The sequence below is a fragment of the Xenopus laevis genome, chromosome 6L, assembly GCF_017654675.1.
Source record: "Xenopus laevis strain J_2021 chromosome 6L, Xenopus_laevis_v10.1, whole genome shotgun sequence".
Classification (NCBI taxonomy): Eukaryota; Metazoa; Chordata; class Amphibia; order Anura; family Pipidae; genus Xenopus; species Xenopus laevis.
In genome coordinates this window covers 109,968,250-109,983,839 of record NC_054381.1, presented here as the reverse complement: position 1 = coordinate 109,983,839, position 15,590 = coordinate 109,968,250, and the positions used below count along the sequence as shown (strand labels likewise).

At 42.1% G+C, this 15,590-nt stretch overlaps 1 protein-coding gene across 2 annotated transcripts; it reads left to right on the top strand.

Annotated features, from left to right (window-relative positions):
- Positions 1-347: 347 nt before the first annotated feature.
- Positions 348-14,589, top strand: prelid3a.L (PRELI domain containing 3A L homeolog). 2 transcript variants are annotated; one of them, NM_001092687.1, is given in 7 exon segments: positions 348-596; positions 5,329-5,497; positions 5,747-5,836; positions 6,673-6,743; positions 7,906-8,008; positions 12,100-12,183; positions 13,703-14,589. In NM_001092687.1, coding segments are annotated over 6 exon segments (519 nt in total). In that variant the 5' UTR covers positions 348-564; the 3' UTR covers positions 12,154-12,183; positions 13,703-14,589.
- The last annotated feature ends 1,001 nt before the right edge of the window (positions 14,590-15,590 follow it).

Below are 15,590 nucleotides of genomic sequence, written 5' to 3'. Positions count from 1 at the left end.
TCTGCTCATTTCAAAACTCCATGCCATTTCCTTAACCCATGATATAACAGGCGCTGAAAATCCTGACATTATGAATGTTTGCAGCAGTTGTCGGGTGATTGGATTAATAGAGCGTGTGGTGAATTATTTGTAACCGTCCGCCATTATGCCTTTCAGTCAGTGTGTGTAAGTGACGCACGTACTTAGCGCCCCCTATGAACAGGCGATGACGATGGATGGGTGCGCGTGCGCAATGCCGGTACGATACATCATTGGTACCCAAGGAAAAGCAGCTCTGTAGAGAGACGTCTCCATCCTGAGTCGCAGTTACTATGAGTGCTGAGAGCACCACCCGGCTCCTTATCTGCAATGGATGGTGCCGAAGCCGCTTATAGGAATGCCGCGCGTCCCCCTCGCACACAATAGGCGCACATGTTCCAGTCGGCACTGAAGTAGGAGCTCGGTGGAAGCAGACAGACGCAAAGCCGCAGCATGGAGCAGGGAGCCGCGCATTGATATCCGGGGGACACCTTTGCCCGCTGCCACATCTCTGTTATACCCAGGCTGCTGTGCCCAGTGACAGACATGAGGATCTGGAGCTCGGAGCACGTGTTCAGGTGAAAGGATTGTGCTTAGTGTGTGTGGCTCATATTATTGTCTGTAGGATTCAGTCTCCAAGGTCTGCCAGCAGTTATAGCTCAGCAACATCAGCGGCTGCCACACCTTTGTGCTTTTTCCTCCTCACACATAAGCTGTATCCTGCAATAGCCACAGACAGCAGCAGCAGCAGCAGCAGGGATTCGTGAGGTGTTGGATATCATATATATCAGCAACTTGCAAGTTGAGCAGCAAAACATGCACAAAATCATGTCAGCAGTAAAGCACGTGATACTATTTTCCCATCCCTCGCTGATCCATCTGTGCTTAAAGGAGAATTCAACCAGAAACTTAAAAATCCCCTACCCCACATAGACCCCCTCCCCTAGCCTAAGTGTTACCTCGGGCAAATGCCCCTAATGTTTTACTTACCCTCCGTGCAGATTCAGGCATCGGAGTTCACCAGTGCCAGCAGCAGCCAAAAATAAATCTGATTACAATCACATATTGTCCCCAAGTATTTATGTACCTGTGCCAGCGCACAGCCCAGCAGCAACAACAAACATATGGCCCCCAAATCTATACCTGGCTGTGCAGTAGTTACATATGCATACATATGGGAAGGAGGATACACAGAGCTAACCATATCAGATAGATGGCCTAAGACTGCTGCACTTCCAAAGAAAACTGTAGCACACCGATCAAACTTGTCTTGTGAAGAAAAGTGTTTTTATTGGCTCACGGCAGACATAAAGTTTGGCAACGTTTCGGGCCACGCAGGGCCCTTTATCAAGCCTGTTATTTGGACCTTGAGCAGGAGGTCCTGTGGACTGTTTAGCACCCGGCACCCGAGAGGGTAATTACGTTCAGGTGAGCACTCTAATTCTCTGTGAAGACTGCTGCACTGACTCACAGAAAGGCCCACAATATAAATTAAATTCACTGCAAGAATAGCTATAGTCACTAAACTATAGTTTATTCCTCAAACAAGTTAATTTGGGTCTGTATGTCTGGGATTCATATCGAACAATGTGGGGCATATTTACAGCTCTGTTATATATATACTATAAAAATACAAAAGTAAAAGATCTCAAATAGATTGATTTATTTGACGTATGAGACACTATTAATTCTTTTTTATTAGTACTCCCCTGTAAAAGAGGTCCATATGTTGTGCAACACATGCATTCTTTTTACAATACAAACATTGCTTATTTATTTATAGAAATATCATGATACCAGCATTGCTCTGCGGCTCTTTCCTATGTGCCCAATTAGACAATAGAGCAATTCAGAACAAGGAAGAGCACTGTGCTTGCACCAAAACATACCCTGCCACAAGGCTCACATGCAGGGCCGAGCCAGACCGGCTGGCCGTGTCGCCCCCTTCACTCAACGCGCGCATCCTCGCGGAAGGTTGCATGACGGCACATGCATGCTGATGATGCTGTCTCGGCGCATGCACGCTGATGGTGGCGTTCCAGCACACACCACCCTCACTTAGGTGCCTGCATGTGCACAGGACTTCAGACTGGACTGGGGTAGGCAGCAGTTAAAGGTATGTGCCGGGCGCCCCCCCAACCCTTGCGCCCTAGGCACGTGCCTACCCCTAGTTCCGGCCCTGCCTGATTGCACTGTACTGGGGGGCCACATTATTATTAATTTCATGAAGGATGCTGAGGGCCGGTGTAAATTTGAAATAGGACCGCAATTGGCCCCCGGGCCTGACTTTGAACATGCCTAATCTAGAACAACATGATATTCCCTTGAGCACTACATTACATTCCATGGAATATTGAGAAGGAAGAGCTGGACTGACCTCTAATGAATGAAAAAAGATAGAGATAATCTGAGCTTTTATGTTAATATATTCAATAACATAAAATGCAATGCAAATGTGTTTGTAACAGTAGCATGTGCAAAGATCTGTGATCCTGAGTGTAATTTTACTAGTGGGGTTTTCAGTGCCTTGGTGTTGAATATGATAAGTATGTGAGGCCTTGGTGTAAGAAAGTTGAGTTTACAGGCTGGTGAGGTAGGAATTGACGTCCGCCGGCCCCTACGAAGTTTTTTTTGTTGCTGGGAAGGTGGCGCACACTAGTTACACGACTGTGTGACTTTCACCATTGTGTGGCTAACCCATATCCATATAGAGCAGACTGTTACTTGCTTGATGAACTAAATAGACTTTAGTGGGAGGAAGCACATGAACTGCACTCTTTGGTCATATTCTCTTCAGAGATATGTTGCTCTGCTGGTATTGGCTTCATAGTATAATATGAATGCTATAATATCTAGCCATATCCTTAAATTATACATTTATGTTATCACCTATTCCTCGCCCTGTGAATGTTACAGTTCACATTTCCTCATTCATTCACTTTGTCTGTATCTTGTTCTTCTTTTCTCTTTCTTTCTGTGATTTCCCAGATATGCGTTACACATAGAAACAGTTTAGTATTTCTTCTGTTTTGTGTTTTAACAAAGAGAGCGTCTCTGTGTATCAGTAGTTCCACTAAGAATGACCATGGCCTGAATAATAAGTAGCTTATACTAGACTTTTCTCTTTGTAGTCTACTGAGCTTTGGATCTAACTGTATTGTTTGTTGTTTGTAAGCCGTTGGAAAGGTGGTGCTAAGGTTGTCCATCACAATTTACAATATCTACTATAAAATATTTATTAGTTTGGTTCAAATATTAATTATTAAGCAGCATAGCCTAGTTTCTGTATTAAGGTTAAGGCTCATGAACACTCAGAAGAGTGTAAGACAGCTGAAAACCAAAGTTGGTCATATATGGGCAGATTTGAAGTTAATCCAACCCAGACTTTATTAAACCTGGGTAGTTGGACCCCTAATCTGATAAGTAAGATTAAAAGGAGCTGTCGCTGTATTTACTAGTTTTTTTCCAGGCCTTAATGGTAGGCAAGGAAGGGCCCATCCAAAGCCTGGCAACTGTTATTTAGCATAAAATAATAACAATTGGAAGCAAAGTCTTGAATATCTTTAAATTAAACAAAGTGACAACTTTAGGAAAAGCTATGGTGATTGCTAGGAAGTCAACTACTGCTGTCCAGAATCTTATAATGTGTGGACAGGACCAGATTATATGGAAAAAGTCATTTGGGGCTTGATCTGGTGTAGCCTGTGCAGCATAACATAAAGGTGAGGAAATGTTTATATTGTACTAGTCTTTCTTTGTGATACTGTGTCAGTTTTGGAATTTTTGCAGTCCAGGGCCTGTTAGAAGAAGGTTCTGATATAGATGTGAGGTAGGTTTAGTTAAAGTGGGGGAGTTGAGGATCTCCTCCATTTTAAGTGGTGAATTGACTATGAAAACGATATCTCAGTTGTAGCAATATATAGAATGACAGGGGGGACATCTGGGCTTTCTCCTGAATATCTGCATATGTAGGCAAGAATTAAAGTTTCCTGAGATCCCCCAAATATGTAACGTTATAGCAAGGCCAAAAGTTTGGAAGACATCTAAAGTCTGGCTAATAGGTCTCGCCCCAGAGCAGAAGTTGAGTCGTACAGTAAGTGGTGTTGTTGGTTGTCTTAGTGCATAGTCCATTTTTTGTGCAGGGTAGAGAAGCAAGTGCCATCTCTTGGAGCTGTGTTTTTGGATTACAAGGGTCAGGGATAAAACACCAATGTGGATAAAAATGGGAAAGAACTAGTCCTCACCCTTTAAGTGGGGCACTCTCTTTGACCTTAGGGGATCTATTGTTCCATATGAAAGGTAACAGGATTTGGATACGTTTCTAAAAAGAGATTTTATGTATATAATTGGGGCATTGTGAAATATATGTATAGACAGTTTGGCAGTGGCAGTTTGACCCACTTCCAGTCGTGCAGTAAGGGAAGTAAGGCAGTGGGTTAAGTGCTCTATATTAAGTAGGTTCCGCACTAAATTATCTGCAGAAAACGAGATCTTCTCTTGTATTGTACCATGTGTTAGACCTTTTATATGCTATGCATTCCTGATCAGAACAGCTGCAAATAAGGGCAAATAAGATTGGGGACAATGGGCAGCCCTGCAGCATCCTTCTCTCTCTCGAATGATGGGGAAATAATCCTATTCACTTAAACTCAAGCTGTAGGGTACTTGCATGAGAGTCTGACCCAATTCAGAATTGTTTGGCCAAATCCAAAGCAGGTTAAAACTTTCCAGGACTTTAAGGACTTTGCTGAGTCCAAAGAGACCACAACTCTAAAGCCTGAAAATTAGTTAAAAGTCTTCTCACAATTATACTGGTTGATCTCACTGGTCTGAAACCTGATTTATCCGGATGTATAAAGTCTAACTGTTAAATTTTTGCCTGTATTAACTTTTACTGACACTTTATCCTGGGTATTCTTTCCTGATTTTGCATAGTGCATTGATTTGTTTGTTGCCTCCCGACCCTTGATCATACAAAACAAGCAAAAGTGGGGATGCATAGGGTTAAAGCTAAAAAAGTTAGTGGAGACTCCAAGCTGGACATGCCTTAGCAAAACAGGACCTGCTGTCATGTGGCCTTTTTGGGCAACATGTAGAAAAAAGTCCAAGATGTCAACACCATGCTAATCTACAATGGAAGCTGGGTTTGTCTGTGCCACACACTCTTATTTTCTTTCTAAACTCATTTTAAAGTTTCAGGCATGGTCCATGTCCATTATAATCATTGATTAATCGCCATAAACCAGAACAATGTAAAATAAAACCTGAAGACCATAAATAAACATGGCACAATATTTTTGTTTATTGTAGCCATCCCTGGGATACAGTAATTAAGGCTGCCATGAGGAAATACCCCAATCCTATGAATCCCTGTGTAGTGGGGGTAGATGTTGTTGACCGGAATCTGGACTCCCAAGGCAGATTACACAGTCAGCGCTTGCTATGCACAGAATGGGGCCTGCCCAGCCTAGTAAGAGCGGTAAGTAAGGTTGCAATTGTTGTACAATGTGGCGCCATCTTTTTTCAGTAGAACATCTGCATTGTATTTGGCCTCCTGTGAAAAATAACATGCCTTACCTTCTATACTTTCCTTCTATACTGATGTTGTACCCACTATAGTAAATATATAAAAAATAGAAATTTAATATTTCATTTAATTTTGTTTTGTGTTGTTTTAAATGAAAACTTTTTGCATGTGCAACATGATATTTCTGTGAGTTGCTTGAAGATCCTTGGAACCAGCAGAACTCTGACGTACATTAAGGAACATTCTGTGGTTGATCCAGTAGAGAAGAAAATGGTGTTGTGTTCAACAAATGTGAGTATAGGTGATGTTTCTGTTAAAATGCAGGAGCATAAAGGGAAGTATATACTTTTGGACCAGCACCTCTAAATACAACCAGTTCCCCTGGAATGAACCCAGGAATAATAACAATAAAACCTGTTAATATGTAATGTTCCGTGTTCAGCCAGATGCAGTTACTAGCTTGTCTTATAGTAATATGTTGAGCTGACTTGTCCCCACTCATCAACATCTGCCTTTCTGGTTTGGTTTTGGTTTGACCAGATTGTCTTACCTTATTTCTCTATGTCTTGGCTAGCTGTATTATAAGTAGATTGTGTAAAGATCTCAAATTGCTGGTGGCAGACAGAAAGATTTCCTTGTTTCAAACATTTGCAATAAAACAGATACAGTGGGATCCATTACCTGATTAGCCTTTATCCAGAAAACTCATGAATTACAGGAAAACAGTCTCCAATTGACTCCATTTAAATCAAATAATTCAGATTTTTAAAATTGAATTTCTTTTAAATTATTCTGTTGGGTTTATTTAATGTTTAGATTAATTTATATGTAACCCCAGGTCCTGAACATTCTGGATAATAGGTCCCATACATGTATAAGCATTATTTAGCTACCAAGCCTGGCAAAATCATGCTTATGGGAACATTTGACCCTTTTAGGGGTAATAGTGGGATCACTTGCTTGACTATATGCACCTTATATTTAATTATCCTTTAGTTTTATAGTGCCCACACATTATGCAGCTCTAAAGTGTTTGTCATTCAGATCAGACCCCTGATTTATCCATTTTATGATAAAATGAATTTCTGTTTCACAAAAGGAAACACATTTGTGTCTTTTATGTGTAGATTTCACTTACAAACCTGGTTTCCGTTGATGAACGTTTGGTTTACACTCCTCATCCAGAAAATCCAGAACAGTAAGTACCGCAAACAGTACCCCATAGACTTTATTTTGCCTTTACTGGAAATCATTACTAGTTATAGATTGTGCTAATACATCTGCTCTTACCTTTCTGATATTAGTGTTTATCTTTAGTAAGTTTGATTTAAGACCTGTGCCCCTTGTAGCTTTTTGATTGGTGCTACTCAGCACCCTGTGAATTACAGTCAGCATGCTAAGGCTGCAAACACTGTACCCCTCCTGCCTGCTACTTGGTAGACAACATTACACTCATTTAAATGAATTATTCAGATGTCTGAATATAGAAACATTTTAAAAATATATTATTTTTCCAAACGTTTCCCAGAACAGGAAGTATTACCTACAGTTGTCCCCAAAACATATGTTTGACAGAGGCTTCAGACTTATTCTAGGTGAAATATAGTATTGAATTCTTTATCACTTGAAATAAGTTGTGAAGCCAGATGCTTTCCATAGCCTGCAATGAAACAGCAGAACTGGGAATAGTTTGGGCTGCTTACTAACAACTAATGTCTGAGATGGAAGAAACTATCAGGCATTTCTGAGAAATAACACGACCTGCAGTATAATCGACTGGAGGAACTCTAACATGACTCATCTATATTCTAGCTTACAAAATGAGTATATGGGGCCTTATTATCATCCTTTAATGGAATGATATTATAATGTAGAATTATCCTGAAACAGACCACAAGGGTAATTTATGAAAGCAGCCAAAAGGGCGGTCACGCTGAAACGGAGTGAAGGTTGCTCATATTGACATCAGATATTAAAGGACTAAACATTCTCCTTGCGCTTCTGCATTAAGCACCAATTCACCTGACCTATACTCTGTAATGAATAGAATACACCCTTGAGGTTCCGTCACCCTGGATTTGGCAGTAATTCCAGGGTTTTCAAATTGGGCTGCATCAATACACAAAATACACATACAGCAAAAGAATCACACTCTAATGTGTTTTAACATCACTTACCACAAATGATGTCATCGCAACTCTGAGAGGTCATGCAAATTCTGGAATTCTGAGAATAATCTAAGGCCCCTTTACCTGTAATTAAGATTACAATAAGGTCCCACTGCATTAAATCAATTCAGTTGCAGAATACGTAGTGTGTAGCCTAGTTTATATACATATGTTTGTTGTTTCTGATTTCAGAACAGTTCTTACCCAAGAAGCCATAATCACTGTAAAAGGTGTCAGTCTGAGCAGTTATTTGGAAGGCTTGATGGCTAGCACAATCTCATCCAATGCCAGAAAGGTGAGTGCTCAGCTGAGTAGGGCTTTAGAGTATATGCCATTAACTTCCAGAGTGATTAGTACATCTAAGGAGATTCTAAGATAGATAGAAACTTTTCTAAGATAGATGGCAACTCTTCTAAGATAGATGCAACTTTGCTGCTGCTATTCCATTTGCAATTAAAGGTGTTGTGCACTTTTGAGTTAACTTTTAGTATGATGTAGAGAGTGATATTCTGAGACAATTTTTTATTATTTGTAGTTTTTGAGTTATTTTGTTTTTAATTCAGCAGCCCTCCAGTTTTCAGCAATCTGGTTGCTAGGGTCCAAATGACCCTAGTAACCATGCACTGATTTGAGACTTGAATATGAATAGAGGCCTGAATAGAAGATTGAGTAATAAAAAGTAGCAATGACAATACATTTGTAGCCTTACAGAGCATTTGTTTTTTAAATGGGGTCAGTGTCCCCCATTTGAAAGCTGTAAATAAAAAGGCAAATCATTACAAAAACTATAAAGCATAAATAATGAAGGCCAATTGAAAAGTTGTTTAGAACTGGCCATTCTATAACATACTAGCATACTAAAAGTTAACTTAAAGGTGAACCACCTCTTTAAGATTGCTCTCATAACAATGTACAAAATAAAAATAAAATTTCTCTCACCTATATTGGGGGACACAGGCACCATGGGGATGAAGATACTGCAGCTTGAAGAGCGGACATTAACATGTTAAAATTGATTCCTCCTGCTCTGGGCTTCATCCCCTGCCTCCTCCTCTATATTCAGTTTCTGTTAGTGTCCTCAGAAGGAGACACGACACTTTAGTGGCTGAAGCAAATTATTTAAGGACTTCGGTTAAGGTCATGACACAATGGGGGCAGAGAGCTCTAGGACTCCAGTTCCCATCAGCCAGCTAGGTACAGCACCTAAAAGACTTGCCCGTCTGCCTTACTGCTCTACGGAGGTCTGCAGGCATGCTCCACTCTTCCCTAGGCTGTTGTTCCCGCTCCATGGAGGTCTGCACCAGCCTGACAACACAGGGAAGCTATTCTCATCAGGGCAAAAAAATACTGGCTGAACAGGTAGGACCACGAGAGGTAAATTTTTATTAAGGGTGTCTACCGGCTTTCTTCCATTCCCCACCAATCCGCCCCCTCCCATACCTAGCTACGGGCCCAGCCCCACAACCATTATCTGTCTGAGTTCCGCATCTCTTAGCTCAGACACTTTCTCTTGTGTTCACAGACAGTTTCGGCAGGCAGGCACGGCAGCTAGACCTCTCTGTAATGCAGTGATCCCCAACCAGTAGCTCGTGAACAACATGTTGCTCTCCAACCCCTTGGATGTTGCTCTCAGTGTCCTCAAAGCAGGTGCTTATTTTTGAATTCCTGGCTCGGAAACAAGTTTTAATTGCATAAAAAAGTAAGTATAGAGCTAAGTAGAGCCTCCTGTAGGCTGCCAGTTCATATAGGTGCTACCATATAGCCAATCACAGCCCTTATTTGGCATCCTTATTTGGACTTTTTCATGCTTGTGTTGCTCCCCAACTATTTTTACATTTGAATGTGGCTCACGGGTAAAAAAAAAGGTTGGGGACCCCTGCTGTAATTCTACCTGCCGCACCAGTGTTTCTCCCCACTCTGTTCCACGGCCGCCTTTTTAGTCAGCCTTACTCTCTTCCCGCGCCTCAGGTCCGTTCTCCCTGTCTGCCAGCTGTCAGACCACACATGGACGGCGGTAACAACAGACTCCAGTCTCAAGGGTTGGGGAGGAGTGCTGGATCAACGGACGGTCCAAGGCACTTGGAGCCAGACAGAAAGACTCCTACCAATCTCAGCAAAGATTTACCACAGGGTGTGGAAGACATTTATCAGATGGTGCGAAGCCAGGGAACTAGACCCTAGAAGGGTAAAGTAGACGGAAATTCTTTCCTTCCTACAGGAGGGTCTCGACAAGGGACTCAGCTCTCTCCATCCTCTTCCAGGAAAGGTTGACAATGAGCAGCAATGTTAAGACTTTTCTTCAAGGGGCAACTAGGCTAGTTCCCCCATATAGACACCCAGTTCCTCCATGGGATCTAAATCTGGTTATATCCGTTCTACAAGAAGACCCTTGTGAGCCCTTAGATGCGGTTCCCCTGTCCACTCTGACGGAAAAGGTGCTATTCCTGTTGGCAATTACATCGGAACGCAGAGTGTCTGAACTTGCAGCATTATCGTGCCAGTCCCCATTCACCATCATACAATGTGATAAGGTGGAACTACGGCCAACTCCGGAGTTTCTTCCCAAGGTTGTATCGGATTTTCATATTAGTCAGGATTTGGTGGTTCCGTCACTCTGTCCAGAACCAAAGAATTCACTAGAGAGGAAGCTCAACAAACTGGATGTAGTCCGTGCCATTACAACCTACCCGAAGGTCACAAAGAAGATCAGGAAGACAAAGTCACTGTTCATTCTCACGGACGGTCCCAAAAAGGGAATGAGAGCTGCCAAGACAACCATAGCTAAGTGGATCCAGTCCACTAGCATCAGAGCCTATGCAGTCAGTGGCAAGCCATCCCCCTTCAAGGTCCGAGCACATTCTACACGCTCAATCAGCACTTCCTGGGCAGTCCAACACTAGGCATCGGCCGAGCAAGTGTGTCGAGCCGCTACTTGGTCCTCTATTCACACCTTCACGCGTTTCTACAGGTTGCACACACAGGTGTCAGCAGAAGCAAGCTTTGGGAGGAAGGTGTTAGAGACTGTTCTAAGCTGAACATCTAAATAGGGGTACAGTTCCCGCCCTCAGGGGTTGCTTTGGGACATCCCCATGGTGCCTGTGTCCCCCAATATAGGTGAGAGAAAGGAAGATTTTAGTACTTACCGTTAAATCCTTTTCTCTCATCCTACATTGGAGGACACACAGGCCTTCCCTCCCTGTCAATATATATATAAGAGGTTGGGCCAGCTTCGAGGCCATCACTGTTGCAGTTATATGGTAGATAGTTCAAAAATGTTCTTCAATGTTTTAAGGGGTGGGGAGACTCTCCGTTTTATTTTGGTGATCTGGGTTAGCTTACTCCTTCTTCGGTGAGAAACTGAATATTGGAGGAGGAGGCAGGGGATGAAGCCCAGAGCAGGAGGAGGAGTCACTTTTAACATGTTAGTGTCCGCTCTCCAAGCTGCAGGATCTTCATGCCCATGGTGCCTGTGTCCCCCAATGCAGGATGAGAGAAAAGGATTTAACGGTAAGTACTAAAATCTTCCTTTAGCCCATAGTCAAATTCTGCTAATAAAACTTAATTTGAAAACAAAATTGAAATAGAAATGTTATGTATTGTGTAATCATTTAAAGGAATTGTTTAGGGTAAAAATAAAAACTGGGCAAAATAAAAAATGTTTCTAATATAGTTAGTTAGGCAAAAATGTAATGTATAAGGGAGGAACTCCACGATGCGTTTTGTGCCGACACGTCGCCAAACAGGAAGTGAAGGAGAATCGCATGTTTTCGATTTCGTTGCATGGTGACGTGTCGGCACCAAACGCATCGTGGAGTTCCTCCCTAAAGGCTGGAGTGACTGGATGTCTAACTAATAGCCAGAACACTACTTCCTGCCTTGCAACTCTCTTGGTTTCCACTGTTTGGTTACCAGGTAGTAACCAATCAGTGACTTGGGGGGGGGGGGGGCACATGGGTCATAACTGTTGCTTTTGAATCTGAGCTGAATGCTGAGGATCAATTGCAAACTCACTGAACAGAAATGTCCCATGTGCCCCCCCCCCCCCTTTAAAGTCACTGAGCTGAGCTGAGTGTTCTGGCTATTATTTTAGACATCCAGTCACTCCGGCCTTTATACATTAAGTTTTTTATTTTGCACAGCCAGTTTTTATTTTGACACTGAACTGTTCCTTTAATGGCAGCCGCTGATAGAAAGGGCTCCTTCCCATAAATGTGTTATGGTGCTTTGGCAGTTAGTTTATAGAGATATTACTGTGGCATTTGTAGAAGAATTGCCTTGTGTCACAATACTGTGTTACCAAGTAAAGACATCAGAGATTCAGACTTTGTACCGCCATGTCTTTTTTCATACATATTCTCTATTTAAATGTTTTCTGTTTTGCTCTAGGGGTGGGATGCAATTGAATGGATCATACAAAATTCAGAAAGCACTGTAAGCTAACAGTGTCTGCCTCCGCTGTACTAACTAGTGGTAACTATATGATTCTTCTTTGCTTTTATCTGCTTGTCTTGTGTGCTTGCTCTGGGACCTGGGCTTGATAATAATATAAGGGACATGATTGTTAAATAATAAGTTTAATTGTGGGAATGAGAACCTTGGGGCTATTTCTTAACAGATATCTATTGGGTCTGCACCTGCTTCCACTGCATCTCTACCATGCTTTTCACACTGTTAGCAAATAACACCACTTGTCTGTTACTTTGGCTGTTCTGCATGTATAATGATAGTGATCATGTGACTTCTGTACACCTCCTTGTCTTAGGGTCAGGGCATAGGTTCACTTTCTGGGAGATTAGTCGCCCGGCAACAAATCTCCACAAGGAAACTTCGGGCAACATCAGAAAACGAAGCAATCCAAGTGCCATCCTGCCGGCGATTTACATTCTAGAGGGAGGAAGTTCAGGGAGATTAGTCGCCCCGAAGAAAAGGAGATTTGTCGTCGAGGGACTAATCTCCCCGAATCTGAGTGTGTTCCCTGACCCTTACAGGCTGCCTATACCACCAGCAGGTCTGGGAGTCAAAATAGGCCCTGGCATTCCAAGTACAGAGAGGCCCAATCAGCTCCCGACCAGCCCACTAAATAGTGACTGTCTATGGGACATTACAGCAGCCCTTCTGGCATTTGCCAGAACCCACAGATTGCCAGTCTGGGCCTGACCACTAGAGTTAATCAGACGCTGCCTGTCACGTCTAATACAGGCAGTTTTTGAATGGAGGACCTTAGATATTTGGGCCTGTATCAGTACTGACAGGCAGTTTCAAGTAAACTCAGTGAAAGGCGGCAAAGGCAGTTCTGGCCATTTCTCCAATTTGGTCCCAAGGATCTGCAGGCAGTAGTGCCATAAGTTTCAGCATCCCTCCAACTTTGTGTTGAGAAGCTTGGTGTAATGGAACCACTTTAGAATATCTCACTGTTGCCTGTGTGTCCCTAAGATGGATGGAGAAAATCATCTTTTGTGTTTTATACTTCCATTGAAGGACACAGGCTTTTACCCCAGGGGTAATGCTGAATTGGAAGGAAGGACGTGGTTGCCAGTTATTTGTGTACTTCTGCTGTACTGTTTCAGCTTTTATATTAGGGGTAGGCAGGAAACGTGGCCTGTAATATGGGGGTGGGAGGTGTCTGTGGGTCTTGGTGTCCTGCTCCTAAAGAGAGGGGAGATAACCTATGTTGCCTTTGCCCTCTAGTCAGAGTAAATACTCCCTTTTCCCTCCTCTATACTAAAGAGAATGAGCAAATCTAATATCTTGTGTGCTTTCTTTATTTTTTTTTTATAGGTAAAGTTTTATTATTTAAACATATAAAACATACACAACATAACAAACCACTCATAATCCATACATAAAGTTTGGGATGGTATGCGGGTCATTGTCCTGAGTAGTTAACATAAAAAATAACAACATTTTTGTTTTTTAAAGCACGATTTTCCGGTCACACGTATTTGTGCAAAATAGTACTGCCTTGTAATTTGGTGTGTTTCTTCTTTAGAGGGACTATCATTCAGTGTTCAACTGACAAATGAAGCTGTGACCTGGCACGTAGCTGACGTCAGTCCTGCAGAGCAACATGTCCGACAGCGGCTGTATCTTCACAAGCAAGAAGCGCACAAACATGCCTGGCACATTCTCACATACGGACGCTCCTCTAATTGAACTCATTCGTTTTTCTATTTTTGTACAATATTTCTTATGCAAGGGATCTCAGACTTAGATTTCTGCAATAAAGGTTTTGGTTTGTGGCATGGTTCCCTCCCTTTCCCCTTTGCAGTTTGGACTTATTAATGATTTGTGGTGAGCAATACATAGCACAAATAGGGATGGGCGATTTTGAGGCGTTTGGTTTCGCCAAAAATTTGCGTCGCCGACGCTCATTAAAGTCTATGGGCGTCAAAAAATATTGTCACGCGGCGAACTTTTTTTTGACGTACGCTGCCATACAAGTCTATGGGCATCATTTCCATGGCGAAACAAGGTGAAAAAATTCGCCCATCCCTACGCACAAATTGTCATTCATTGCAAATAATTAACACCCCTAGAAATTCCGGCTTTCAGCGCTGTTTCTTCCGCTTCAGAAATACTATAATTGCCCCTGTATGTTTTTATTACCCTTTTAGTAACGAGATTATTTTCTGCTAATCCATTCATTCTGGAAGTATCTTAAGAATTTTAAATATTTTATTAAGTTTCAAAATGATTTCCATGTATTGATAGATAAATGAACATGCCTTACCAAGCCGGTGGTATGTTTCTTAGTGTACAATTGATAAATACTGTTGGCATGAGCTGCCCCATGTGGTTGCACAACTGTGAAAATGCAGCGGGAATGCTTGTATGAGTAGGAGGCCTGATTAAAAAAATAAACAGAAATGATCACAACTGTACTTTTGTATGACTTCTTTCATAATTATGAAGTGTGAGTTTGTAGCATACTAATATAAGGATGACTGACTGTAGGTTTGTGACTGGAATGTTGCCTCCAACTATTTTGTTTTGATCCTTGTTTAGCCCATTATTTGTAGAATGCCGTGACTTAGGGAGTTATTTATCAAAGTTCAAATTTATCTCAATATTTTCTGCTACAAACTCTGATCAAATCCACTCGGGTTTTTTAAGTTTATTTACTGTTACATTTTCCCGAAAATCAGATTTTCACACATTTTTCTGACTTTTTTTTTCGTAATTTTCACCCAAAAAAACTTTGGGATATTGCCCAAAACCCAGCGCACATCAAAAAATCATTGAGATTCTCCCACTGACTTATATGCAACAGTTCTGAGATGCCGGATTTTCAGATTCAGACTTTTCCATTCTCTGGGTTTATTAAATTCCGAATTTTTTTTCGTGATTTTTGCATTCGGAGTTTAGTAAATAACCCCCTTAGTTACTGGAACATTTTCAGTGGTTAGGGGCAGACTCCAAGCAAACCATTCAGTTGATCAGAAGATGTCAGGGCAGTGGAGGTTACTCACATGGTTGTTCCAGCAAATGAATGAGTTGCTTTGCTTTGGGCTGGGGCCACACGGGAAGATTCAGGCGCTGCGTCTTTGAGGCGACTAATCTCCCTGAATGGCTTGCTGGTATCTCGCTAGCGCTAAAGTCGCCTGCGCCTATTCACACGCGGCGATACGTTTTTCAAAGTCACGAGGCAATTTCGAGCGACTTTGAAACCGTATCGCCGCGTGTGAATAGGCGCAGGCTACTTTAGCGCTAGCAGGTGCAAGATACCAGCAAGCCATTCAGGGAGATTAGACGCGGCGATTAGTCGCCAGGCGACTAATCTCCCTGAAATCTTCCCGTGTGGCCTAGCCCTAAGTGGGTAACTTGAAAGTTTGATCTTATGGCTTGACCCTCTATAAAACATTAACAGCAGGAGTCAA

What these genes read in the sequence shown, in the direction of transcription:
- prelid3a.L (XM_041565447.1), top strand. Translation starts at nt 5,360, where the DNA reads ATGAGGAAATACCCCAATCCTATGAATCCCTGTGTAGTGGGGGTAGAT. An exon ending in TGCCCAGCCTAGTAAGAGCG is followed by an intron (nt 5,498 to 5,746) that starts GTAAGTAAGGTT and finishes AGTTGCTTGAAG; the next exon opens with ATCCTTGGAACCAGCAGAAC. An exon ending in CATCCAGAAAATCCAGAACA is followed by an intron (nt 6,744 to 7,905) that starts GTAAGTACCGCA and finishes TTCTGATTTCAG; the next exon opens with AACAGTTCTTACCCAAGAAG.